Here is a 26,619-nt window from a genome sequence, read left to right on the forward strand (position 1 = left end):
CAACCTCAAATGCTGAAAAAAATGTTGGTGTTTTATTGAGCATTCAGAATTGTTCTAAATGGCATTGCAAGTTTGACTCTCACACTAATTTAATGTAGTTGTCTCTCTGTTCCCCATCTACTCAACTTATCTAACAGAAAAAGTCAGTTTACAAAAAAGTTGTCTTCCTTGATTGTTTGGCTGCTGCTGGACTGGAGGAAGCTTGTCCATCTAGTATGACAGATGTTATTATTTTTCCAATTGACTTTCCAAAGTGAGCATGTTGATGTTCACTGGATGACAAAGATATGTTCTCATATACGCCTAGGAACTGTTGCTTAATCTATGTTTTGAGCATTTACTAACATGATGAATGCTGACTGCACACAGATGCAAAAGGTAATAGGTGAGGGGTTGCTCAAAATGGGTCCAAAAGTTGGAGCTTGAGATAGAAAGGAGGGAATCCTTAACCAGAATACAATGATAAGGGCCAGATGGTAGTAGAGCTCAACAGTTCGGAACTGAAATTGAAGATACAACTAAATGATGAATGGGTAAAAGGCCATGGAAGCAGTAAGACTAGGAAGTAAAGTAAAATGGGAGGGAAGAATCAAACTCCACTAGTCTTGAAGAAGGGTCCAGTGATTTTGTGTTTGTGGTGGAAGAATGTTCTGGAAAGGAACCAGCTACAAAGATGGAGGAGCTTTTGCTGCTCTCCTTATTCACCAGTGTGCCAATGGAGAAAGTCTTCTATATGTCTATTTAGCGAAGAATTAGGATCCACTGCTCATTGGTGGGCTTTGGCACATAGATGCAAAAGCTGACATATATCAAAGCACAGCTGAGCTTAAGTGATATATTACCTTCCCATTGATGATCCTAAGGCATACATGATCAATGCAAGCTCACAGTGGGTACTCGATTACCTACCATAATGAATGTCACCAAGCTTTAACTCAGACTTGTGCCTGCATATAGACAAGGTATCTAAAACATGCTGCTTTGTAAGTGCCTGAGGTTTTCCAAAAATTCATTGTGAAAGCTTGTAATATTGAGCCAATTCTGAATTTCCCCTGCTAACCATCACAACCCTGGGTTCTTACATGCATGTTGCGTGCTTGTGTGCATGTAAAGCATGTTTTCTCTTCACTGTGCCACCAGTCCAAGTTAAAATTCCACCTCCCACAATACTGCTGCCTTGGGGAACCATAGGGAAGGCTGCCTCTGAGCAAAAACAAAGGGAAGAGTTTCCAAGCTATTCCAGCCCTTCCCCTGTGCATGTGTATGCGTGTGAGCAAATGATCTAAGGTGATATGAGTTTGAATCACAGTCTGCATTCCTAAACAGGAAAGGACTTTATTATTACAGATTAATCTAGAGCATAGACTAAGAAAACTGCTATCAGTGAGTAATGGTTACAGATCTAATGAAAAGAACATAAAGCATAAGTCTAAGCTGATTTAAGTATGCACAACAGTTACCTCTGACAACCCGCCTGGCTGTCGATGAAACAAATGCACCCCCCAAACCCCCTCCTGCTTCTGCAAGAGCATCTGGATCTGAGTGTCTGGGCAAAGCATTTGCACAAAGAACTAACAGGTGAGTCAACCTTTTAACCCTTCCTGCCCTGTGTTGGCAGGAAGCTTTTTCCAATCCAGATTTAGGGGGAAGTTGCATCCCAGACTCCCTCCAATCATTCTAGAGCTCATACCCAGATCATGTTTTACAAAAAAATAACCCACCCTGTCTCCCTGGCAACTAAGGCAATGGTTATCTCTTTGCAGAAACCCATATCCTGCTCCCTGACCTATTTGTACATTTTATGGTTCTCTTGCCTGAGAAAATGAATGGCTGTCAGGATCCCAGGAACTTCTCCGATGCACTTCAAGCACCTTATATCTTTGAATCACAATACTAACAACCCCCCAATCACTTATCACCTTTCCTCCCGCTCCAAATTTTGTAATTTTTACACATAAAAATAAAATTAGGAAAATGAAAATTATAGCTACATATACCAAACTTACATTATTAGTTGCAGTCATGTTTAATTACATTTGAAGATCATCCCGGAGATGTAATCCCATAAGTGTTAAAACAGTGGCTTCACCGCCTTTCACAGATATCCATAGTAATTATAGATATATTTTCTTTTTAAAAAAATTTTCATTACTTTCTTGTCATTCTCCTTTTCTCTCATCCTTACCATGCATGACACTTCTTAATTAAACCTCTATAGACTTGCAATGTTTTATGGTGTATGACTCACCATGTCAGAATTGACATTGTGAATTTCTTATTTCTCTACATTCAAGGCTTTCCACTAGAATCAAGTGCGGCTGTTTTTCTCAGCACCAACTTTGTGCCTTTCCTCTGGGGGCAGAATATTTTGAAAAGTTTCGCAGTACTACTAGAAGAAGAGTTGTTTTTATACTTCATTTTTTTCTACTTTAAGGAGTCTCAAAGCAGCTTACAATCACAATCCCTTCCTCTCTGCACAACAGGCACCTTGTTGAAGGTGGGGCTGAGGGAGTTCTGAGAGAAAAGTGACTGGCCCAAGGTCACCCAGCAGGCTTCATGTGGAGGAGTGGGGAATCAAACCTGATTCTGCAGATTAGAGAATGCTGCTCTTAACCATTACACCACACTGGTAGTGAAGGAAGGTGCTGCATTGCCTCTCATTGCTAGGAGGCCTGGGTGAAAGGTGCTTGGCCATATCATTTGGTTGGGGGGACTATATCCATGTCATATCATACCAAGGCTGATAAGAAGCCCAGGAATTCAGCATATTGTACTAATGCTTGATTGCCTCAATTGAATTTCAGGTATCCAGTTGGCCATTTGCTAGGTGGATACATTCAGAGAACAAGTATGGATTCCAAATGCTGCATTGTTCACAATTCAATTGGGGGGGGAGGGGGGCGCTTCCCACCTATTCTTATCTATGACTGTTTATATCAACAAGTTTTACTATTCTCTGTTTTGCAGTCATACTTCTTGAAATTTTGGGGCAGGTAGCAACACATTTAGAAAAATACACTATAAAGGGAATGAAATGAGAAAAAAGGCTACACAAAATATTCATTACTACTAAATACCTGCTCCATATACTAAAGTCAAATGTCTCATGCCAATTAGAACAAAGTCAAACAAGGTCTTAACACATATGGAAAATGCTGATGCTGTATTGCAACCCACTGTAAAAATTCCATTTTTATGCCTTCCATCAATGCATTTCCATGAAACACCTAGGATAATCCAGAATAAATCAGGATAATTGAATCCTGCACTTTTTTGTCAATTGTTCACTGGAATTCAATTACTCCACCGCTCATGTGGAAGAGTGGGGAATCAAACCCAGTTCTCCAGATCAGAGTCCACCGCTCCAAACCACCGCTCTTAACCACTACACCACATTGGCTCTCTGCTTTGTGTCTCCAGTGGGGAGAAAGGTGGAGTATAAATGAATTAAATACATGCATTCAGAAAGCACCTAGTACCAGATAAACATGCTTGAAGGAGTATCAACTCTGGAATGGGGACCATGCTATAGAATAGAAGAAAGGATTAGGATCAAAGTCAAAATGTTGCCAAAGGCGTCTGACAGCTACACCCATAAGAATCACTGCAGCACAGTGGGTAAAAGTTGGTTACAAGAGTCTTTATTTTGCAAACTATACATAAACATAAAAAAGAAAAACAGTAGTATTCTTTAATAATGCATAAGATAATCATTAAATTTTGTATTAAACCTACTGAAATCAAATGCAAATAAGAACCAAATTTCAATTAACTGGAGATAAAAATCAGGGAAAACAATAATGCACAGTTGAAATTAAACAACTGCTTGCATAATATTACACAGGTTCTTTCAGTTTTATTATGGCACAAAGCCACAGATCTGATATGCATGGAAGTGGTGGACTTTTAAAACGTCTACACAATTAATTAACATGCTAACATAAATACAGTGATTAAAATAATTTTCTCTACAGTCAAATTTTGAATGCTACTCTACATAAGAATTATAATGTATTCTACATGGTAATTACATAACAATGGGGGCAGGGGAGAAAATAACCCACTTTTTCCATTCCAGCAGCAGTACCTATATTGATATTAAATTTGGAATTTGGTAATGCTCAGCTATTTGCCTAATAATCCTATATTGGTATGCATGCTATAAATCTTTCTATTTCTATTTTGCAAGGCACCTTACAATACTCCTCTGAATGTTTGATCTAGTAACAGAAAAGGAAATGAATTAGGATAGAGATGCAAAACTAGTTGGCAATGGAAAACGAAAAAGCCCCAGCTTGGGTTAGAAAGCATATCTTGGGGAAAGCATTATTCTCAAGTACAGTACAGTAATATAATAAACATATTCTTTATGTAAAGTTTTCCCATTAAAATATGTTAAACTAATTTTATGATTAGAATGCTATAGAAATAAAGGTAAAATAATCAGGCTGCCTGCACAACCAAATTTACATGATTTTGACTTGAAAAGACACCATGAGCATAAAAGGACAACAAAACTTTAGATCTGCAGTGTTTATGCTTATCCATGTTTGCTGACTTTTAAAAACCATCATTTCAACACCTTAGTAATTTCAGTGTCAAAAACATTACCATTGCAAGTGCAAAGGAGGACTATGCTCTTTTTCTATAGTCATGGATTTTTTTGTTCTTCCAGTAATTTGTAAGTGACTTAACTTTACTGGACGCTATTCCTGTCCATGCACATTGTGAAAAGTCCTCATGGTCTAGAATCACTGCTAAAGTTTAAGTTAACAGAGCACCGGCTGGAAGCGGCCACACACATTCCCAAGGAGAAAATGTTTTTCATGGAAGGAATGAAAAGTTTGGTTGTCCTTATGATTATCTGCACATTTTTTTTAGTAGAGCACACACACACATTTCTTTGTTCAGGATAGTGTGATTGCTTCTGCTCAACGGCATATAAAAACAACATATAATGATTTTCATTTAAACAAAGAAAGTCTATGACTCCAGCTGCAATATTTCAAATAATCATACAAAATATACATGTTGTTTAGACTCTCCTTTTGACCTTCAATGGTATAGGAATTTTCTGGCGTGTCACCACATAAATTTTAGAAAGATATAATTTATTCACAGCTAAAAGCATCAAATGTATCCTTCATGGTCATCGTCGTCGTCATCATCTCCTTCATCCTCATCATCATCTTCAATTTCATCCTCATCATTCATCATATCATCTTCCTCATCATCTGTCCATTCATGGAAATCACCACTGGAAAAATCACCTGATGTTTCTATTTCAACAGCTAAGATAAAGTACACCTGTGTTACTATATGTCAAAGGTTTGCTTCAAGATGACAGATGATATTTGATTTTATAATTCCATATATAAGACAAAAAATTATTGCTATAAGGACACCTGCAGAACTGGAAGTTGCATAGAAATGTACGAGGCCCTAATCCTTATTGAGATGAAAGCCAGTGAAGCTGTTCTGAACCTATTTGAAACAGCTTTGCATCTCATGTGAAGGGCCTAATTATCTGCTGTACTGTACCACCAGTTGGCCAGAGAAGAAAGACAACAGGTAACTTGCCTAAGGGCTTTCAGGGTACAAACAGACTACTTGTTTTCCAGGGTCATCCTCTAGGTTCTACTGCAGTGGTTCCCAAAGTGGGCAGTACCACTCTTACCTAGAGGGGCCCTAAGAGGCAAGGGGACAGCAGGGGGGTCTAGAGGCGGGCCCCTTCAACTGTGTTGTTGGATAGGGGGCACTGGGGCTGAGTTTGTGGAACCAAGGGGGCGGTGGCCCGAAACGCTTGGGAACCTCTGTTCTACTGTAAATTTGTCTTGTCAGGCCCTATCTTTGCATTTCTAAGGACACAACTTTAGCCAAAAGTTAACATTTTAAAATGCTAATTTTAAACATACTAAGGACTTAAGCATGTCTTATAAAAAATAAACAGGGAAATTATATATTTTGGCTTGTGGTATAAATACCAATTTGGTATAAATACCAAAATTGGTCAGTCAACAGTATGCATTCCTGTTGTCATCACTCTATCCCTCCCTTAAAGATTGTCAGTTTGTCAAAATAGCATACTTATTTTTTTACTCCTAATCAAAATAATAGGAAGATTTCTGTGACTTACCACAGTCAGCTGCACCGTGTGTTCTGGATCCTGTCACCTCATTGCCATATCTGTCAACACACCAACATAGTCCTGCACTTCCATGGCACTGAGTTGGTTTATAGTACCCATCTTCATCACATAAAGGGATATACTGCCCTGTGCAATATGTACAAAAATTAAAAAGAATATTTAACAGAACAGCAATTAACCAATCAAGGAATTTGGTGAACAACCTCATAATTTTGTTAAGGCGCCAACTTTTCAATCATCAAATGCCCCTACTCCTAAGGCTGAAGCATGCAGCCCTTCAAAAGGTCCTATTACTGACTAGGAAAACCTCTTTGGTCCATCTGCTCTCATGCTGATCCAATACCCTATCTATAGTTGTGCTTTTGGTGTTAGAGCAGGAGAGATCCTATGCCAGAAAATTCTTTCACATTGGCTACTCTTGTATGATTCTGCTTAGGAATGCACTGTAAGATTCCAATAAGTTTATGTTCTGAGTAAAAAATGCTGAATAGTTCCAAGACTTTGCCAGCTACAAGATGAGAAGTCACAGCTTATTGGAGCATATCACTGGACTTGTTGCCATTTGTAGCCTTTACCCAAATTTCATTGAAGTACAGTATCCAAAATTATATCTGAAACAGCAATTATGTTTCACCAAGCCTAGTCCTCAGGAAATTATTAAAAATAAGACCTCTTAAAGAAGTGCTCAGATGTTTTAAACAAGCCAACACTGGAACCACAAGACATTGGTTTGCTGTGATATGGGAGAAAATAGGTCACATTCTAACATAAATCTACGTTGCCCTTCAATTGTATTATATTGCCTATAAACATCTTTGTAAAAGGACAACATATGCTACTCGTAATCGTTGATCACGTATCCCAATTGGATACTTGGACTGAACTGTCTCTACCTGAATCATCATCACCTTCATTTACAGTCAGCCTGTCTCACTGAGACTCAAGTCAAATTGCAAAACATGAAAAACAAATGCAAACAACATGGATCTCTATTGAACAAAACAATATTGAAGATAATGGAAGATTGGGTAGAATTGGCTAGGATTGGAGAGTTGGAAGAAAGTAAATAATTAAAAAAAAAACTGTCTTAAGGCCAGAAAACAGTCAGTGTAGGCAAAGAACTGTCTAAGGCAACAAAACTATGTTGAAGTTTGATATACCATAGTGAAGAAAAGGGTTACAAAGGTAGAAGACATGGAATTGCAGGAAAAGGGGAAGATACATGTAATACGTTTTGCAATCTACTACAATATTATTCTTTATAGAATCAACTTCCAGAACTGATCTATCGTAGTTTTTATTCCTTTATAAGAATGGCCTTACTTAGAAAATGATAAGCTCTGTTTATTCTTTTGGCACTGAATGTGTTCAGTAGTTGCTGCACACCACTCGGCAGATTTTTACAAAGTTTGTGTTGCTTACAGGATGGCATTACTTAATTATTTTAATTTAATATTTAGATTGGGAATTGTTTCCTATCAAGACTGATGCCATCCCAAGAATGGACTTTTTATCCACTGAATTCAATTCTGCATATGATTGCAGTGTTAAGCTTTCACATATGACTTGATATCGCCTCTAGGAGAAAGCAGTATCTCGATTAGATACTACATTATGTTATTTAAAGACAAGATTTCCTAGATATCTGGGAATCTCTATAAGTGGTGTGTATTTTATAGTATCCCAGAACTACCACAAACAAATATGTTAGAGCTTAGATCAGCTATTATTCTACCTAACAAAAAGACCAAAGCTGAGGACATGGAGTACTAATGTGTCCCTTTTAATTTAATTTTCTTTTCATTGTAAGCCTGTTCTTTCCACCCATTTTCATTGTTGCATTTTCAATTGATTTGTTTTTTATATTTTATATGCCATTTATACATAATGGATATAATAACATTGAAAAATATGTAATTCTATAGGAAAAAATTGGTACAAGAAAAGAGAAAAGAGTGCAAAAAAGGGGGGTATAGGGGAGAAGGCCGTTAGGCAGCCTCCTGTCTCCTTTCACCCCAGGTATGCTGGCGGCGAGAAGAGTGAGGCTGCGCCTGCTTTTTAGCCCCATTTTAAGAGAAAAAGCCTTTCAAAGACTTTTTTTGAGCTGCTGGCGGCCGTGGAACAGCTTAGGAGGCGCCACAGTGGCGCCTCCTCCCCGCCGTCCCCAGCCGCCAGCAGCTCAGGAATGCGCTGTTAGGATTAAGTCACAATAAATGTTAGAATTTAAGATGGCATGAGACTCCTTTCGTTTTTAATGTATCTGTATGTTCCTTCCATGAGACTTGTGCATGACTGCCCTTTAAAACCCTTTTAAGGCATATTAAGGACATTAAAATAAAAATTCCACCTAGGTATCATAACACATGGCAAAGTCTTCAAGTTTTATAAATTACTACTACAGTTTTTAGTAAATGTAGAAATAGTAAAACAAGATGATAATCTTTATTGCCGTAATTATGCAAACATATTTATTCTTCACAAGAGATTTCTATTCAAAAGGAAAAAGTAGAGGACTTTTTAAGAGAGACGTTATTTTACCATGGTATCACCCAGCCCTTCTCTGTCTTTCCTTCCTATCTCTTTTTTTAAGTGTAAAAATGGACATTCTAGTACTGTAATAAAACAGATGTAGTATTGTGGATTGATAAGGTAATAAAAATAAGCTTAATAGCTTTCAAAGACTTTATAAATTCTGTTACTACAATTTAGTTTGGTCCATCATTTTAGGGTTCGTATTGATTTTGCGTTGCAGTTTCAGTAGGATTATTTATGTAAGCAATAAAAACTTCAAAAGAATGATCTATGACTTACCTAGGAGCTTCTTTCCCCCTTGCTGTTTCTGAATGTTGCTCAACTCTGTCTGGCAAGGTGGGTCTACAATGACATCAGATATGTTAAATTTCAGCTGTGCTTGAGAACAGAGAAATGGATTGTTCAGTTTAAATTGTATACAGTTTTAAAATGAACTACTTCTTTTTGTCATCTTTTTGCCACCTTTATTATTCAGAAATGATCTGCAAGCCAATATTGTAAGTCTTTTTAGAACCTAAGCTCCATGAATGCTGTAAGTAAGTAAGGATTTTTGTAACCTAAGCTCAATGAATCCAATGTTCAGTTCCTGTCACTGGCTATTTAGATGCCTCTGGGAAGTTCATAATCATAGAATTATGGTCATCAGCCATTTCCTTCTAGTTTCTGGTACACCGATATTCAGCCTTCCATTCAACTGTTATAAACAACAGCACAGGCCCTCAAAATGGCTGAAAGAACCTTCTGCTTGAGGAAGAAACTCTTCCACAAGATGAAGAGACTTTTCTGCTAGAGAAAGCCTCTGCACTTCGCCAACCTGAATAGGATGCAACCCAATACGCTTTGCATGTGCTCTGCAGATTATTTCTGGAAGGAAATGTATAAAAGTAGACTTCAAATAGGGTTGCCAGGTCCCTCTTCACAACTGGCGGGAAGTTTTTGGGGTACAGCCTGAGGAGGGCGGGGTTTGGGGAGGGAGGGGACTTCAATGCCATAGAGTCCAATTGCCAAAGAGGCCATATTCTCCAGGTGAACTGATCTCTATTGGCTGGAGATCTGTTGTAATAGCAGATCTCCAGCTCCTACCTGGAGGTTGGCAACCCTAACTTCAAAAGTAAAAAAAATACCAGTTCTAGTAGCTCTTAGAAACTGAAAAAAGAATGCCTTCTGACAAACAAAAACCAGCAATTTCACAACATGGAATCTTAAACACAAACCTTACTAGGGGGGAAATCTTAGAATTGGTTTTTCCCTTTTAAAAGTATTTGGGGGGTTTAATGAGAATGTGGTATAGCATTATAAACAACACTATGATGCAAGTGCACACTTCATTTATTTAGTTGCCCTCTTTATATTATATTTATATAATTTATATTATTTGCATTAATATTTAGAGTATGCCATTTTTATAATATATTCTGCTTTTAAATCTACAGGGTAAAAAAAATCCCAGTGATGCTGCTCTATAATGCTAGTGCAAGAATTCACACTGTATAAATGGCATTTAAATTGCACAGATTTTTGCCCAAGCAGAAGAACATCTCTGGAAATATTTTCATTGTTCTCACCCAATACTTTAGTATGTATCAAAACCATGAGTGTAAGATGCTTTCTGCATGCAGAAGGGTACTTGGGACTCAATCTATTATAATTTTCACAGTCCTTAAAAATGCTACATTTTCACACATTCTACTTCCAGTTCTTGATTATATTTTGAATATTTCACAAACAGCTAGGGTTAAACATTGATCATCCATATCAGCCAGTTATTCTAGCCCACTACCTTGCTGTCTCTGGAAGCAGTAGCACCACTCGTTGTTAGATATCAAACTGTCCTTGTATGTGTCACAAGAGTTGAAGAATGCCTTGGTGCACTGTTCATTTTTGTCCAAGTATATACTTCCGAGTTCTGACTGATCCAACAGCAGGTCATAGTTTGTATCAAGCCTGTTAAACATCCAGCCAAGGGAGTCCTTGCAAATGGGCAAAATGCTGGTATCGAATCCTAAAGAGGCAGAAATTCAAGGTAATCAGGATAAGATAGAAAGGCACCGCAGGCACACAGCTCTGCCAATGAAGGGAGAGTTTCCTTGTAGAAACAGCACTACAAGACACCGTCAAGACAGAACATGCTTTTGATAGGCTTACAACAAGTAACACCCTAATGGCAGAAAAGAAGTAGTAAATTAAAACAGAGTTGCACTTACCTGTAACTGGTGTTCATCGAGGTACCCGGTGCAGACATACATTGGGAGTGCGCCTGCAGGCAGGCCTGCCACCAGAATATTTTTTCTAGCTTCCAGCCTATCAGGGGCGCCACTCCCTTTGGAGCGAGCGGGACGGCTCTTCCACCTATTATGCATACTCTTTTTATTTTGGGTATCTTGTTTGGATCGAAGAAATACTAAAAACATTTTGAAGGAAAAAAATCTATACAAGAAACACAGATACCGTAAGATTTTCTAAGATTGTAGAAAATATCCTGAGGGGTGACTTTAAAGTCTGTTTCACGAAACCATCAACTTCAAGTTGCACGGTTACAGGTTAAGCAAGTCATATGAATGGGGAAGTCTCACCCTGTAAAGTCCTGTTTACAAGTTACAGTGAACCTGTGTACATCTAGTATGTATGTGCATATACCAGTTTGTGAGAAACAGCCAGCATACATTCACTTAACAATTGAAAGCAGGGAACAGTACCTAGATAACTGTGGGCTTTCAATCACATGTTCACCTGTACATGCATTGAATGTAATATGAGAATTGCTCAATGTACGAAGAAAAATCCAGTGTACATTGTACACAGATTGGACATGAATTCACTGTAACTTGTGAATAGAGCTTAAATCAAATAGTTCACTGTGCGTACATGTGATCCAATTTAATGCACTCGCTTCCTAAATGTGCGTCAGTGCCATCCTTGTTTAGTGGCAGGGGAATTCTATGGCAACATCCCAAAGTGCATACTGCTGAAAACACTTAAGATGTGGAGAACATAAGCCTTATAGGAGTGGAAAAGTTGGAACAGACTGCAAAAACCCTAGAGGAAAACCAGAAAAAGCTCTTAATGAGACAAGGGTATTTGTTACCTTAAGTTTTTCTCTATTTCCCTGCCCATGATGTCAATCCACACTTGCTATATTAGAAAGTTAAAATATACTAAAAAAAAATGAAGTAAAATTTGTGAATTAGTTACATTATTCAGATATTGAAACACAGAAGTATTTTAAATTTTAAAGTATTAGTTTAATCACTGTATACTGTTTTCTCCGTTACTGACAAACATGATGTCATAACATCATGCCATCTTTAACAAAAGCAGCTTTCCCTCCTCTTTTATGTTTAATGTTACACAGACTTTATCTTGTGCTAGGTTAATGTCACACTGCGTATAATTATTACCTAGCAATAACAACAGCCTTTCTAAAATATTGTTTGGCTGCAAAGTAATTAACTGCCAAATAGTTTTTCAAAGCACTGTTCCTGTTACAGAGAAACGGAGACTTCTATAGGGTTTAGGAAGTATGGCTAGCAAGTGATAAAATGAATTTGTTGTATGGGGTTGGAATGAAGGACACGTTGCACTGAAGCAGGTTATTAATATAACCATTTTGACTGAGAACTTGAACCCACTGCATGTGCTTAAAGGCCACTGAGTTCAGTAGGGAACACCTGAAAATGGGAACAAGATGGCAATCCACATTTGGAACAAAATTTGATAAACAGCATCCAGTATTCCTGTAAGTGTCTAAGATTATCAATTCTAATAATAATATGTCTAGTACATTTCACAATCTGTGCATTGCAGATGATTACAGGGGGAGGAAATCTATAAAGACAAGGTTGAACTGAGATTGCCTTGATTGTTAAAAGCCAAGGAAAACAGAATGTCTGTTTTTCATACGTAGGCCTGCAGGTATCTAGCACAACAAAATGTACATTATCTACTGTAGGAATCGCTGAGGGAATAGTTATGTTGACCTCTGTTGTCAAATTGTTTCCTGTTTGCAGAACAAAAGAACAGCCAGAGGGAATGCCTACAACAGGAGAAGTTTCTGCTTTACAACAGGAGAAGTTAATGCTTTCAAACATTAATGAAAGACCAAAGAAAATATTTATTATTTGGTTTGGATAAAATGTTGATGAATTGTTGTTTTTTGAGATTTTCTAAACATATTCCCATTACAACATATATGTACGGTAATCAAATACCAACCCTGACCTGGATGGCCCAGGCTAGCCTGATCTCGTCAGATCTCAGAAGCTAAGCAGGGTCAGCCCTGGTTAGTATTTGGATGGGAGACCACCAAGGAAGGCCAGGGTTGCTGTGCAGAGGAAGGCACTGGCAAACCACCTCTGTTAGGCTCTTGCCATGAAAACCCCCCAAAAGGGGTCGCCATAAGTCGGCTACGACTTGACGGCACTTTACACACACACAATCAAATACCAACATTTTCTTCATGGTGGCTGAGCAGTTCCATCATTGTTTAAAATTCATGTTTGTGCTTGTTGAGAGGGTTGGCTTGATGGGGTTGCATTTTAAAGATACAATGCACTTAATATAATTTAATATTCCTAGGTATCTACAACAATGCAATGCAACAACAAGCAACATCAATAATGCTATAAATGGCGGATTCACATATTTGCCCACAGTTAATATCCTAAGTACCATGATCAGTACCATGTGTAGCCAACATCTCCAAACTCACACAGTGGCGCAGAGTGGTAAGCTGCAGTACTGCAGTCCAAGCTCTGCTCACGACCTGTGTTCGATCCCAACGGAAGTCGGTTTCAGGTAGCTGGCTCAAGGTTGACTCAGCCTTCCGTCATTCCGAGGTCGGTAAAATGAGTACCCAGTTTGCTGGGGGCAAAGGGAAGATGACTAGGGAAGGCACTGGCAAACCACCCCATAAAACAAAGTCTGCCTAGGAAACGTCGGGATGTGATTTCACCCCATGGGTCAGGAATGACCCAGTGCTTGCACAGGGGTCCTTTACCTTTTTACCATGATCAGTACCATGTGCAGCCAACATCTCCAAACTCACACATCCGTAACTCAAGCAGGATGTTTGCCTGTCGCAGGAAACACAAACGGGAGCCTTGAGAGACCTTGAATACTAACAAATATATTGCTCAGGCTTTACTAAAACTGTCAATCTTTTTTATAGCCCTGTCTATGGTCCTGACTTGGATGGCTCAAGCTAGCCTGATCTCGTCAGATATATAATACCACTGTACCATACTTATGATAATCCTAACATCTTTTCCTTCAGAATTCTGAGCCCAGAACCTGTAACACAGGACCCTCATACAGAGATGCCACAATCCCATCCATGCCGTCACCATAATTGCATCATTCATGAAATAAAAGTTTCTTGTTAATTCTGAAATTACACTTGCTATATTTCTAAAATTATATCATGGCTCCCTTTTTGCTACCATAACGTTCATCCTGAAAAAGAATCCTATAAAGCTTTCTGTTTTGTAAAGTTTTGGTTGGTCCTAAGGAATTATCCTGTCAGTGTTTTGATTTTTTAACTGTAATGATTCAACATGGCTGCAATTCACTTTACAGTTTTTCTTGGTCTTTTCATAGCAAACTCATGAATTACCTCCCCCAAATCAATTTATCTTACAGTCTGACATTCAATACGCAAAACATCTATGTGGCTTAACTAGTCTTGTCCTATAGTGGAATGCCCACAGCTTCTGATGAGTGCTAGCTTAATGACAACTATGGTTGGGGTGACTGCGCATGAAGCAATACTCATACATATTGTGAAGATCCTGACAGCAGCCAGCCCTGGTTCCTGCTGTCCCTGGGCTCAACATCCTTGATTAGCATCATACTATGCTTAGTCCCTCTCACAAGCTGTCCTTCCCTCTTCCCTATGCTCAGGGAGTTCTGGGTCTGGTAGTTCTCTAGGTAGCTTGACGCATAGAGAAGACCTTTTCTCTTTCTCTCAAACTACAAGTCCTAGCTTAATCACACAAGCCCTCACAATGTTATAGCCTCAGGCATGCTCAATAACCTCATTTTTTCTTTGTGGCGCTGGACTTGCACTCTGGGCCTGCTGGGCCTCACCTCCAGATGAGGCCTAGGGATCCTCAGGAATTACACCTGATCTCCAGACTACAGAGATCAGTTCCACTGGGGAAAATAGCTGCTTTGGAGGGTGTACTCTATGCATTATACCCTTGTTAAAGTCTCTCCCCTCCCAAAACCCAACCTTCCCCAGACTCCACCCACAAATCACCAGGAATTTCCCAGCCCAGGTTGGCAACCCTAGACCTCATGGATTTCTGGGCCTTAGGAAAGGGCCTTTCCCCACTCTCCCATTATTGGCCTTGGCTGTTATCACTTTTTACTGGCACTGGAAACTTGTAGCTACAGCTACTTAACTAATGTCTTCGGTACTGTTTTGTGGAGAAGTATGAAGAGGATCAGTTGCCATATTTATGAGAACACAAATCTTGTCCTTACACTTAATCAATATTATGTTTGCAAGGACTCAAATAGAAAGGCCAAAAGAGCAAGCTGGAATTGCAGGGTGGGGGTGGGGAGACATTAAAAAAAAGGATGGATTATAAAGGACAAAGAAGCAAACCATTTACTTTTCATTTTTTTCATAAGCTGTCGTGTATCTATCCATATTTATTGACTTAATGAAAATCAGTTTTGTACAGCAACTTCAAGCCACTCTCTAAGAACAGCAAATAAAATTAGAATCCAAAGGTAACAAAGCTTTTGAGAAGTCACAAAAGTTGTAGCATAAATAAAGGAGTTTCAGCATCTTCAGAATAAATTACTTTGCCTCTGGCAAATAAGTCAATGAAGGAAAACTACCCATAAACATACTGCTTACCCATGAATTTTACATTCAAGTTCATTATTTCCAATGAGACCAGTAGAAATGTTTTGAATGGCAGGTAGTTTTTTCTCAGAGGAAGGTATTTTGCGCAGAAAAATTACATGCCTGGCAAGGTTAAAATCGAGCATATGCAGAAATGACAGCTTTTTTCAAAAGTTTATTTTCAAGCACTAGTAATATATTTTGTCCATCTTTTAACAACAACAAAAAAAAAGCTCAAAGACCAATGGGGTTATCCCAAGAGAGCCAAAGTTTTTCAATAATAGTCTGCACTGTGTTTCATACGATTTACAAAACAACAGGTAATGAACTAAATCCTCTATCTCCCTTGAACTGCACACATAAAGGTGATTCTCTTTACAAATTTTCTTTAATCTTCCCTGGAAGACCATTGTATTCACATTGTCATAAAATTAAATTTATTTCTCAACCTGTGATCAGGGAGTTAAAGGTGCAAGCACTGGGTCATTACTGACCCATGGGGTGGCGTCACATCATGACATTTACTAAACAGACTATGTTTACGGGGTAGTTTCCCCATTGCCTTCCTACACTTTACCCCCAGCAAGCTGGGTAGTCATTTTACTGACCTTGGAAGGATGGAAGGCAACCTTGAGCTGGCTACCTGAAACTGACTTCCATTGGGATTGAACTTGGGTCATGAACAGAGCTTTGACCGCAGTTTACCACTTTGCACCACGGACCAGTAACCAATAATCCAGCCTCTGCACCTGCTCAATAAATTTACAAACCACTGGGTCATTTTTAGATTATTAACAGCAGCTACATGTTCTTGTTTTTTCACCTCCAGAATTCTCCAGTTTATTCTGTACTTTAGATTTGGCTTTGACAATTCACCAGAAAAGGTTAACTAAGGACATGACTGGAGTTGGCATTTTTAACTAACTATCTCTAAGAGGTCTTTGTACATTAGTTGTAATTACCCATTTCCTTAAAACAAATCTTTAGTAGCCTGCCTTCAGGCAAATAACTGTGTCTCAGCTAACAGTTTAGAAAATACAGCATTATCCTATATTTAACTGAAGTTAAGCCAACTTCCATACAAACTGTAATTGTAGGAACAGATGAACACTCTGCTAACAGAGCCCTCCAGAACCCATTTTGTATTTATTCCAATGATAGCATTAGGAAAGGGGCCCACACTGGAGCACCACAGCATTTTTTTTCTAGAGTTCCCATTTCAAAAAGTTCTAAAGCAGCCAAGAATTGACCCACTCCATTAAATCTATAAACGCTATACATTTCTTGGGAACTATTTCCTGCAAACCCCTTGATCTGTTGGTGCTGATGTTTCCAGCAGCCAAAAAATGAAGATCTAAATACATGCAGATCTAACTTGTGCCAGCATATTGCCCTTTATGTACTAGTAAAATGATAACAAACCTACAATTGTAGTTTTCTTATAATTTATTTTAAGCCCAGCCTTCTGACAAAGAGGAGCACATTCCTTATATCTATCTAAACTTACTTGCGTTTGTTAAATAACTTTATAATCAGCATGAATTCCTATAGAGAACACAGATTCCCTCCTACCTGATACAGACCACTAAAATGACTAAACTGAGGCTGTCGTATTTTGGTCACGTCATGAGACGACAAGAGTCACTGGAAAAGACAGTCATGCTAGGAAAAGTTGAGGGCAGCAGGAAAAGAGGAAGACCCAACAAGAGATGGATTGACTCAATAAAGGAAGCCACAGCCTTCAATTTGCAGGATCTGAGCAGGGCTATCAAAGATAGGACATTTTGGATGACTTTCATTCATAGGGTTGCCATGAGTCGGAAGCGACTTGACGGCACTTAACACACACACACAAGGTTTCCTATTCTGCCAGAAGATTTTGTAGAGATAAGTGGGCTGCCATGGGAGAAGGGAGGCATGGACATTCAATTTTGCCATTGAAAAATTAGTCTGGATCCAACCCAATGACCTAATCAGCCATAAGAGTCTTCTATCTATGATAAGATCCTCTGATATTTTCCAGTATTTGCTTCTATTCACAATTGACAGCTAAATTGCCAGGCATTTGCGAGCAGAGCTGTCAATTGGTTTCAGGTTTAAAAGTTCAGCATTGCTGAGGACTGGCAGGCTGGTGCTTCAAAGTCTGCCCAACCCCATACCTGGGGCGCATAGCATGATGTCCATGCAAATTAGCTTCCAAAACTGAGGAAAACAGCTTAAATGCAAGAAAAATAAAGCACAGAAAACTGAGGAAACCGGCTTACATGCGAGAAAAATAAAGCACAGAAAACATGACATCATGTGAATTGTCCTTTATTATAGTCATCAAAAATCTGATTTCAAGAGATGGTCACGATGTGGGGAAACGAACCCACTATTTGGGACGACCTTCAGTTTGAGAGCAGGTTTTCATGGGGGGGGGGGGGGAGTGATATCAGAGCCAGCCGAAGTTATGACCAAGTCTTTATGGCACTTATGTTTCCACAAATTTTGTGTGTACTTAATTGGGTCATTCTCTTTTAAAACTTGGTAGAACTTTTAAATTTTTTTAAAAAAAACCCCGAACGGAATATCGCCTGCAAGTTCACATGAACTACAGCAATGCTGACATTTCTAGTTCATTTTTGCATTAAATGCACCTCGTGGCGCAGAGTGGTAAAGCTGCAGTACTGCAGTCAAAAGCTCTGCTCACGACCCAATGGAAGTTGGTTTCAGGTAGTCGGCTCAAGGTTGACTCAGCCTTCCAGCCTTCCGAGGTCGGTCAAATGAGTACCCAGCTTGCTGGGGGTAAAGGGAAGAGGACTGGGGAAGGCACTGGCAAACCACCCCGTAAACAAAGTCTGCCTAGTAAATGCCGGGATGTGACGTCACCCCATGGGTCAGGAATGCACAGGGGACTTTTGCCTTTTACCCCCTCCCATTCAGTATTCTAAGATGTGCTACTAGGAGCATGCTTGGGCAATGTCATCAGCTTCTCTTGCCATTTAACCATGAGAAGTTAATCTGGGAGTCAACATGCAGTTTCTTTTTAAAAAAATATTCAGAGCTACCACCAGGAGTGCTACTAAATGTTTTCCTTTGTTCCTCACAGAAGACTGTAAGGCCCTGGCTGTGAGATGCATCTTGTGTGCACAGATCTCAGTTTTCAGGACAGCAGCTGATGTTTATGGCTGTCTTGTTTAAATTATATGATTGCTGGATTCTAAAGAAACAAGATACTCTCTGAAGTGTAAATCTTTTAAGGAATTACAAGAAGCAGCACAGCTTTTCTACCCTGTACCCTTACATATTTTCTTTTCCCTAGGCCTAAAATAAGAAAAACGAATCTGTGTAAGAACAGGTCCATCTTTATTTCACATTGGTTTTATACTTCACACTGGGGGTTAGCATTTCCAAGTGAAAACCAGTGGTGCAAATTTGCAGCACAGAGAATACATAATCGAACAAAAGTTTCAGAAGTTCTCAACATCTAAAAAACAATAAAAGTGAAGGTATCAAGGCAGGGTGTCAGCAGTGGGCAAGCTGTATTAAACAACACACAGGAGAAATTCACAGAGTTGGCTGGTTGTGTTAATGAAAGGTCCAAGTTCAGCGCTTACAAAATCTAATTTGCCTTGACTCCTCAGTGGGAAACCACTCACAAACGTATCACTGCACATAATAATTGCTGTTTTAAACAAAGCCCACCGGTAATTACATAACCTGCCGATTTTTGTTGCAACTTCTTTTTGTAGCAACAACAGGAAGAAAAATCAGAATGTACATACTAAAATCTCACAGGTAAATTTTTCTTGTTTGGACTGGATCTTTCAAATGACAAGCTCTTACAAGGATATTTTTCTATATGTTCCTGCATTATTATACAAAATTTATTAATTCTTATGGAATACTATGCAGTACTGATTGTAAACCTTGAACTCAACTGCAACAAAGCACTTTTATTTCTTATCGTACCCTTATAGGGCACCTAATTATCAGGTTGTATCAAACCATTTCCACTATATTAAAGCTACATACAGTGCTGAACAATAGCTATGCAACTGACAACCTGCCTAAACACTCACTGATTGATGCCATGCTGAATGATCTTTTGAAAAAGCCTGAAGAGATTTTTACATGCTGATACAAAAGCATAATTCTATTTCCTGCAGGGCTCCCCAATAAGAAAATTAACTTTTGAATGGATATTAAGTGTTTCCATAGCAAGTGGGTGAGAAACTCAGTTTTTGACCCAGTGAAAACATAAAGGTTATGATTTAATTAGGATTTTCTCACAGATATTGAAAGTTATATTTACTTACTACTTCTTTCAGGCCTTTGTACAATTCTAGTCCTCTTCTGAATTCCACTTTCATGAAGTGCCTTGAACCAATCTCGCAATCTGTTTGCAACCTCTCTGAACTCCAGGTCACTGCACACTGCAAAACAAAATGAAAAGCTCTTTAATTTTTTCAAGCAGTATATAAATTTAATATTTCACACTGCTGCAAATAAATGAAAAAATAAATACAGGCAACAATTTTCTCATTAATTATTTTATCAACAAATATTATCATGAAAAATACTCAATGCCACTTGTTATATAACCTATGTAATTTTGGTAGGAGAGAAGGCAGAATGGTATAGCCCGATCTCATCAGATCTTGGAAGCTAAGCAGGGTCAGCCCCAGCTAGTATTTGGATGGGAGACCACCAAGGAATACCAGGGTTGCTGTGCAGAGGAAGGCACTGGCAAACCACCTCTGTTAGTCTCTTGCCATGAAAACCCCATAAGGGGTCACCATAAGTCGGCTGCCACTTGACATCACTTTACACACACACACATGTAATTTTTACATGTTGCATTTTGTATACTGTTTTTAGACAGATGACACAAATGCTTTCATAAAGAATATTTGTATCTGATCAAAACCTGCCTTGCTAAGGCCTGGATGGTTGCCATACGGGTGGGAAAGTTTGGACTTTCCCAGCCCAGTCCACACAGAAGCAGTTTTCCGCTGCTTCTTTCCCCATGGTAGCCATTCCCCCCCCCATCACCATCAGTGATTTTTTTATTTTTAATCAGCAGTTTAATATTGTTATAACAATCTGTGTATCAGATACTTATCTAGCTCCTTTTGTTACAGAAATATAAATGGAAAACCTTTGTCGGTAAGACCATTTTAGTCCATGTATCTTGTTTTATCTGGCCAAGGGCCACAAATAAACTATCTATCTATCTATCTATCTATCTATCTATCTATCTATCTATCTATCTATCTATCTATCTATCTATCTATCTATCTAAATGGAAAAATGTATCTCCACAAAGGACTAGGTACTTAGTTGTTGAGGTTTTTTTAATGAAGAAGAGGAGTTGGTTTTTATATGCCGACTTTCTCTACCACTAAAGGAAGAATCAAACCGGCTTACAATCACCTTTCCTCCCCCTCCCTACAAGATGTCCTGTCAGGTAAGTGGGGCTGAGTGTGACCAGCCCAAGGTCACCCAGCTGACTTCATGTGTAGGAGTGGGGAAAACAAATCCAGTTCACCAGATTAGCCTCCGCCGCTCATGTGGAAGAGTGGGGAATCAAACCCCGCTTCTCCAGATCAGAGTCCAGTGCTCCAAACCACCGCTCTTAACCACTACGCCACGCTGGCTCTCTGGGAGAAACTGGGAGTTCAGAGAACCTGATACACAGAGTGAGCTCAGCGATTTTATACTAGAGCCCATCTCTGGTATCGTCAAGGCTAGAGGGGGAGGGGTGCAGTACACTGACCTCCTTGCTTACCATTCTAGGAAGTGCTGTAACTAGGGTTGTCAGCTTGAGGCTAGCATCTCTCCAAAATGGCCTCAAACTGGTTTAACCTCTTAGGCATTTTCTAGTTGTATGATTCTTTTAGAATTGGAGATACCTAGGACTGTCTGCATGTAAGTCATGTACTTTGTCATTGAGCAACGTTCTGGAACTTGTAGAGGAAGATGGTGACCTAGTTACATGCCTTCTCATCTGGCCCACAAGTTGTTGCACCACACGACCACCTGGTATTTAAATCCAGTAGGATAGTAGCTAGAATCACAGTAGCAGAGATCTATACAGACACAGACAGAGCCATCTGGAGAAAATGCACACAGCGGCCTTTGGACCTTTGTCTATGAAGTGTCACTATCACCATCCCTTGGTCATTCTTCATTCAGCTTAGGGTGCACACATGGAGTTTTCACCCCTCCCCATTAGCAACTCAACAGGATTATTGTTTGTAGTAGCACATGGTGTGATGAGTTGTGTCAGGTAGGAAAACTATAATCCCATTCATCCCAAATAATCTGTTCTCTTGTTTTGACCATCTGCTCAGCCTTACCATTTCTTGCTGGATAAAAGGGTACTGATGTGACGGATCAGGCCATTGTGAAAGAATGTGTGAAATTCTTCTGACATAAACTGGGCCACATTAACTGAGACAATAGCACTTGGTAGTGCAAGCACTGTTAAGAATCAACATAAAGATTTGATAATGATTCTTGAAACAGGAATCATTTCCACCACGTCGAACACGAGCCAACCACTGTTGAGAGTCTTATCCTGGAACAGGCCAACAAAGACAACATGAAGTATAAATCTGTTTACTTCCAGTTACTGCAATGGGCCATGCAGTAAATTCAGCCTTGAAGCTTGATACACATTGAATCTCCTATCTTCAAGTGGCTTACTGCTGGAAGCAAGAGTCTTTATCCTCACTGTCCCAGGTGGCTGACATATAGAGCTGCCAACATATGATGTTTTCAGGTTGTCTATATCAGTTGTTCCCAGCCTTTTTGGTATTGTGCCTCTGAAGTCCAAATTTATTTTGTATGGTGACCCAACCTGAGCTAGCTCATGCTTTTTTGGTGCCCTAGGCAAACTGTGACCTTGAAATCCATCGGCTTCAGCATTCCATTTTCCACAGTGCTCAACCAGCAAAGATCACAGAAAGGGTGCAGCTACCCCCCTACTACGAACCCCAAGCAAGTGGTCCTCTGCTAGCTAGACCAAAGATGGCATTTGAGGAGCTGTGCTTGGAGAGCCCTGGGTAAAGGAGATGGCAAATGGTGGTGAAAAGGTTGGGGGCAAGTGGCTCTAGGCAGTATATCTCCCACTGCAAGTACAGGGCAGTGAAGCAATGTAGGGGGCTGGGCAAGAGGTCAGGCTGCTGAAGGAGAAACGCCAAGACAGAGCATGCACACACCTCTTTCTGTTGTCCAGACTTCCCCTTCTTTCAGTCATGACCTTGAAATTACTAGTTGCTGGATGGCTTCTCCCCCCACCCCACTATTGTCACAGGGAGGGAAGGGAGATGAGGATGTGAGAAGTTGGTGAGGAGGAAAGAAAGAGCAAGATGTAAAGAGCAGGAGCTGCCATTAGGGAGGGCTGGCCTGCATCCCACTTGCAGCAGCTTCATAACCCACTTTTGGGTCCTGACCCACAGGCTGGGAAACATTGGTTTATATCATGACCCTCTTGCCCCACACGAGGAAGCCCATATGCATATTATGTTGATAAAAAGGTCCTGAATTTATCTTGAAATGTCCTCTCCATACCCAGTTGAGAACATGGACAAGAATGGGGTGTTTGGATGATGTAGTAGCAGTGTCAGCAGCAGCGGAGGAAGGGCTGAAACCGATGGCAGAGGAAGTTGATGCTAGAGGATGTCAGAGGAAAGCAGCATATGACATCAGCATGTGGATTCCTCTTGTCTGGTCTATAACACAGGTTGCAATCACATGTACTCAAAAAGACTGCCAATCAAAGCATGTTTGGATACCATATTTGAGGTGTTGGGTAAAGGCAAACACTACCAATATCTGTTTATTCTCAGAATATGAATTATTCTTAGTCATATTAATTAACAGCACTGCTATAAAGCTGTCACATTGGAGTGTGCACTGTGTATTTATTCAAGCATGAGACCATCCACAACTGAGAAATAAAATTTTAATGACTGTTTGGGTGGGGCAGTTTGCTGACTTGCCCCAACCCAGCAGCTTCTCCCATGGCTGCAGCCAGAATGGGAAGGATGTTTGCTCTCCTGGGTCCTCTTCTTCCTGCCCACTGCCTGCCTCTGCTATTCAGAATGGTCATTTGGACAAGCATCTGGCCATTGATATAGCATAGAAAAAGCTGCACATGCCCAGTGATGGCTCACCCCCCCCCAAAAAAAAACCTGATTTGTGGCACATGATTTGGTTCTTCCAATATTTTCTGGACAAAAATAATGAAAACTAGCTTTGTTATTTTATTTACCTGGAAATGTTTTTAACTTATTGTATACCACCTTGAGTCGTGAGGAAAGGTGGGATATAAATGTTTAAATAAATGAATAAAATAATCCCTGGGGGTTAAAATCTGGATATGCACATTTTGAAAAGGTTTCTCCTGTGACACACTGAGAACTAGAAGCTTTGGTAAGTGAATTCTCAAATTGTCATGAACCCAGTAGAGCTGCAATACTGTGCATACTAAACTACAATCTGTTCCCCATTGCATAATTACCCCCATGCAAATTTTAAACCTCTAATAGTACATAGTTCAATTAAACTCTTGGGCTTTACTACTGCCAGAATGCCAAATCAAGGTTATAGGGCACCAAGGATATATTTTAACTAGCTAACTATAGATGAGTATAAATTGCCCCATTTATCTACATTTTAAAAATGAAAAAGCCTTCCCCCCCACGAAGGCATACTACTCAAATTATATACTACATATTGGCCTGCATTGATTTAAAATAGGTCAAGATGAGGTAATTCAGACTATTATTTCACCCAATAGGCTAGCTGATGAATCTTTAATGACAAAAGACAGACAGTAAAGGTTGTGGAAGGTTAGACAGTAATCAAAAAATGCATATTAAATCAGATGAATCCACTCAGGAACTGCCAAGAAGTGCTTTTCTTTTTGTCTTATACTACTGCAGGCATTCTTGCTCTTACAATCAATTCCAGCAGCCATTAAAAGAATTAGTATGGATAAATGAAGTCCCTGGCTCAAAGGTTATTCTGTTCTATCAACTTAAAGTGCTAGAAGCAGACTGCCTTTACAAAAATCAACATATTTAACTACAGACAAGTGAAGAAATGTAAAGTTGCTGTCATACATGCTTCATAAATAACTTTAAAAATATAGAAACACTAAGAGGAACCAACTGCTGAATTTGTTTTCATATAAAGTAAATGCTACAATTTGTGGTTGTCATTTGAATATAATTTACTGATTGGAAGCAGAATACTTGGAAATGCTAATCAGTGTATTTTCTTTCACTGCTTTAATTTACTGCGCAGAAGATAATTGTTTCTTTTTATATCTTTCAATACAATTGAATCAAAGGGGCACAAATGAAAAAAAAAGTGCTATGTCCAACGGAACAGGCTACAAAACAAGTGTTATTAATTTTTCAAAGGACATCTCCAGTAACCAGTTTGTGTGTGTTAGTAAGTGCTTCTGGGTCCAGGTTTCCGATGCATGTGATTCTATCCTGACTGATCAACCATTTCTCTTACATGGAAATAATTAATATTCACTTGGTGATTACCTTTAAGCACCTAACTATATTGTATGTTAACTAGTTTTTAAAAGAGAAACGTAAGCATCATATTACTTACTATCACAATCAATATATAGACCACCATATCTGTTTGGTTAATGGAGGAGGCTAGAGGCCTGTATCCATAAGGCAAGAGTCACTGCCACCAAGACTCAGATTCTGTAATGAGAATGTATTCAATTTCATCCTAGGATGGTACCATTTTTGACTGCAAAGGATTACCCTACAGAGGCCGTTTTGTGATACCGAATGGTTATTCTTCCACAATCACTAGAAATGAAAGTGAAATTGGAGTTCTGTACAGCACTTAATACAGAGCAACATCCCTATTAAAATTCCACAATGTTCCCCCCTCATAAATAGTGAGAGCTAAATATCACTTGACATTTCCAGGTTGTCAATTACACTGAACTCTCCATTAACACTCGGTGAATGAAGCATGACAATTCCAGACTAAATAGTTAGTCTGCGGAGGACACTTGGAACACTGAATCCTTGTCACAGAAAAGAGTGTTTTTTTATTAGAAGGATGGGATGCAGGCTCTAAAAACAAGTACATAGAACATTAGCAACAAGAATTGCAATCTAGCCTTTCTAGGATGTGAAGTTTTCCAAGGCTAGAGGTGTTTTTATGTTAGCGAGCATTCAGTCATGTGATACCTGTCCTGCATGCTATGCAAGGAATGTGCCACGTGATACTTCATGTAACATATGTTCTTAATGTCTTCAAATTTTAAAGCAAAAGGTGCCACCTGAAGCAGGAATTAGGCAAAGATGTTTCAAATTAAGTACTAACCCGCAAATGACAAGAAACCCTTCTTGGGTCAGCTAATCTGGCACTCTAAGGAATTATATTTACACTAAAAGAACTACAAAAAGAAAAAGAAAGATAAAAGACAAGCATCCTTGTCATTGTATTCGCAGATAAGACGAGGGTTCCAACTCTAGGTTTGGAAATACCTGGAGATTTAAAGGTGGAGCCTGGGAGAGTGGGGTTTAGGTAAGGGAGAGACCTTGGTAGAGCATAATACCATGCAGTCTACCTTCCAAAGCAGCCATTTTCTCCAGGAGAAGTGGAATAAATGTTTTAAATAACTAAATAATAAATAAATGAGTGATGTATGTAGTCTGGAGATCAACTGTAATTCCAGGAGATCTCTAGCCACCACCTGGAGGTTGGCAACCCTAGGTAAGACTCTTGATGATTAAAGATGAGAGGAGAATGCAAAATGAAATGAACATTACAATTTCTCAGCATAAGCAATTTAACATAGGCAATTTATGTGTCTTACAATGCAATCCTAAAGAGAGTATCCTTAGGATTGCACTGTCACAGCGCATTCCTGACTTCTCAGGATGAAAGCAGAAGGATGGTCCTGAGGCAGTCGTCTTGTTTGTGGCTTCCTAGAGACACCTGATTGGCCACTATGTGAACAGACTGCTGGACTTGATGGGCTTTGGTCTGATCCAGCAGGGCCTTTCTTATGTTCTTAAGTCCTCAGGAGGCCAGGAAGGGGCTGTGC

General features: G+C 39.4%; 1 protein-coding gene across 2 annotated transcripts in view; it reads right to left on the reverse strand.

Annotated features, from left to right (window-relative positions):
• Positions 1-4,920: 4,920 nt before the first annotated feature.
• Positions 4,921-26,619, reverse strand: part of SPOCK3 (SPARC (osteonectin), cwcv and kazal like domains proteoglycan 3) — a 169,706-nt gene continuing 148,007 nt past the window's right edge. For both annotated transcript variants that reach the window (XM_056855210.1, XM_056855211.1), the window contains 5 exons: positions 19,835-19,951; positions 10,461-10,682; positions 8,960-9,022; positions 6,137-6,274; positions 4,921-5,291 (listed from right to left, as the gene is read on the reverse strand). In XM_056855210.1, coding sequence (XP_056711188.1) covers positions 5,131-5,291; positions 6,137-6,274; positions 8,960-9,022; positions 10,461-10,682; positions 19,835-19,951 — 701 coding nt within the window. In that variant the 3' untranslated portion in view covers positions 4,921-5,130. The remainder of the gene's footprint in view (positions 5,292-6,136; positions 6,275-8,959; positions 9,023-10,460; positions 10,683-19,834; positions 19,952-26,619) is intronic.

The sequence above is a fragment of the Euleptes europaea genome, chromosome 9, assembly GCF_029931775.1.
Source record: "Euleptes europaea isolate rEulEur1 chromosome 9, rEulEur1.hap1, whole genome shotgun sequence".
Taxonomy (NCBI): domain Eukaryota; kingdom Metazoa; phylum Chordata; class Lepidosauria; order Squamata; family Sphaerodactylidae; genus Euleptes; species Euleptes europaea.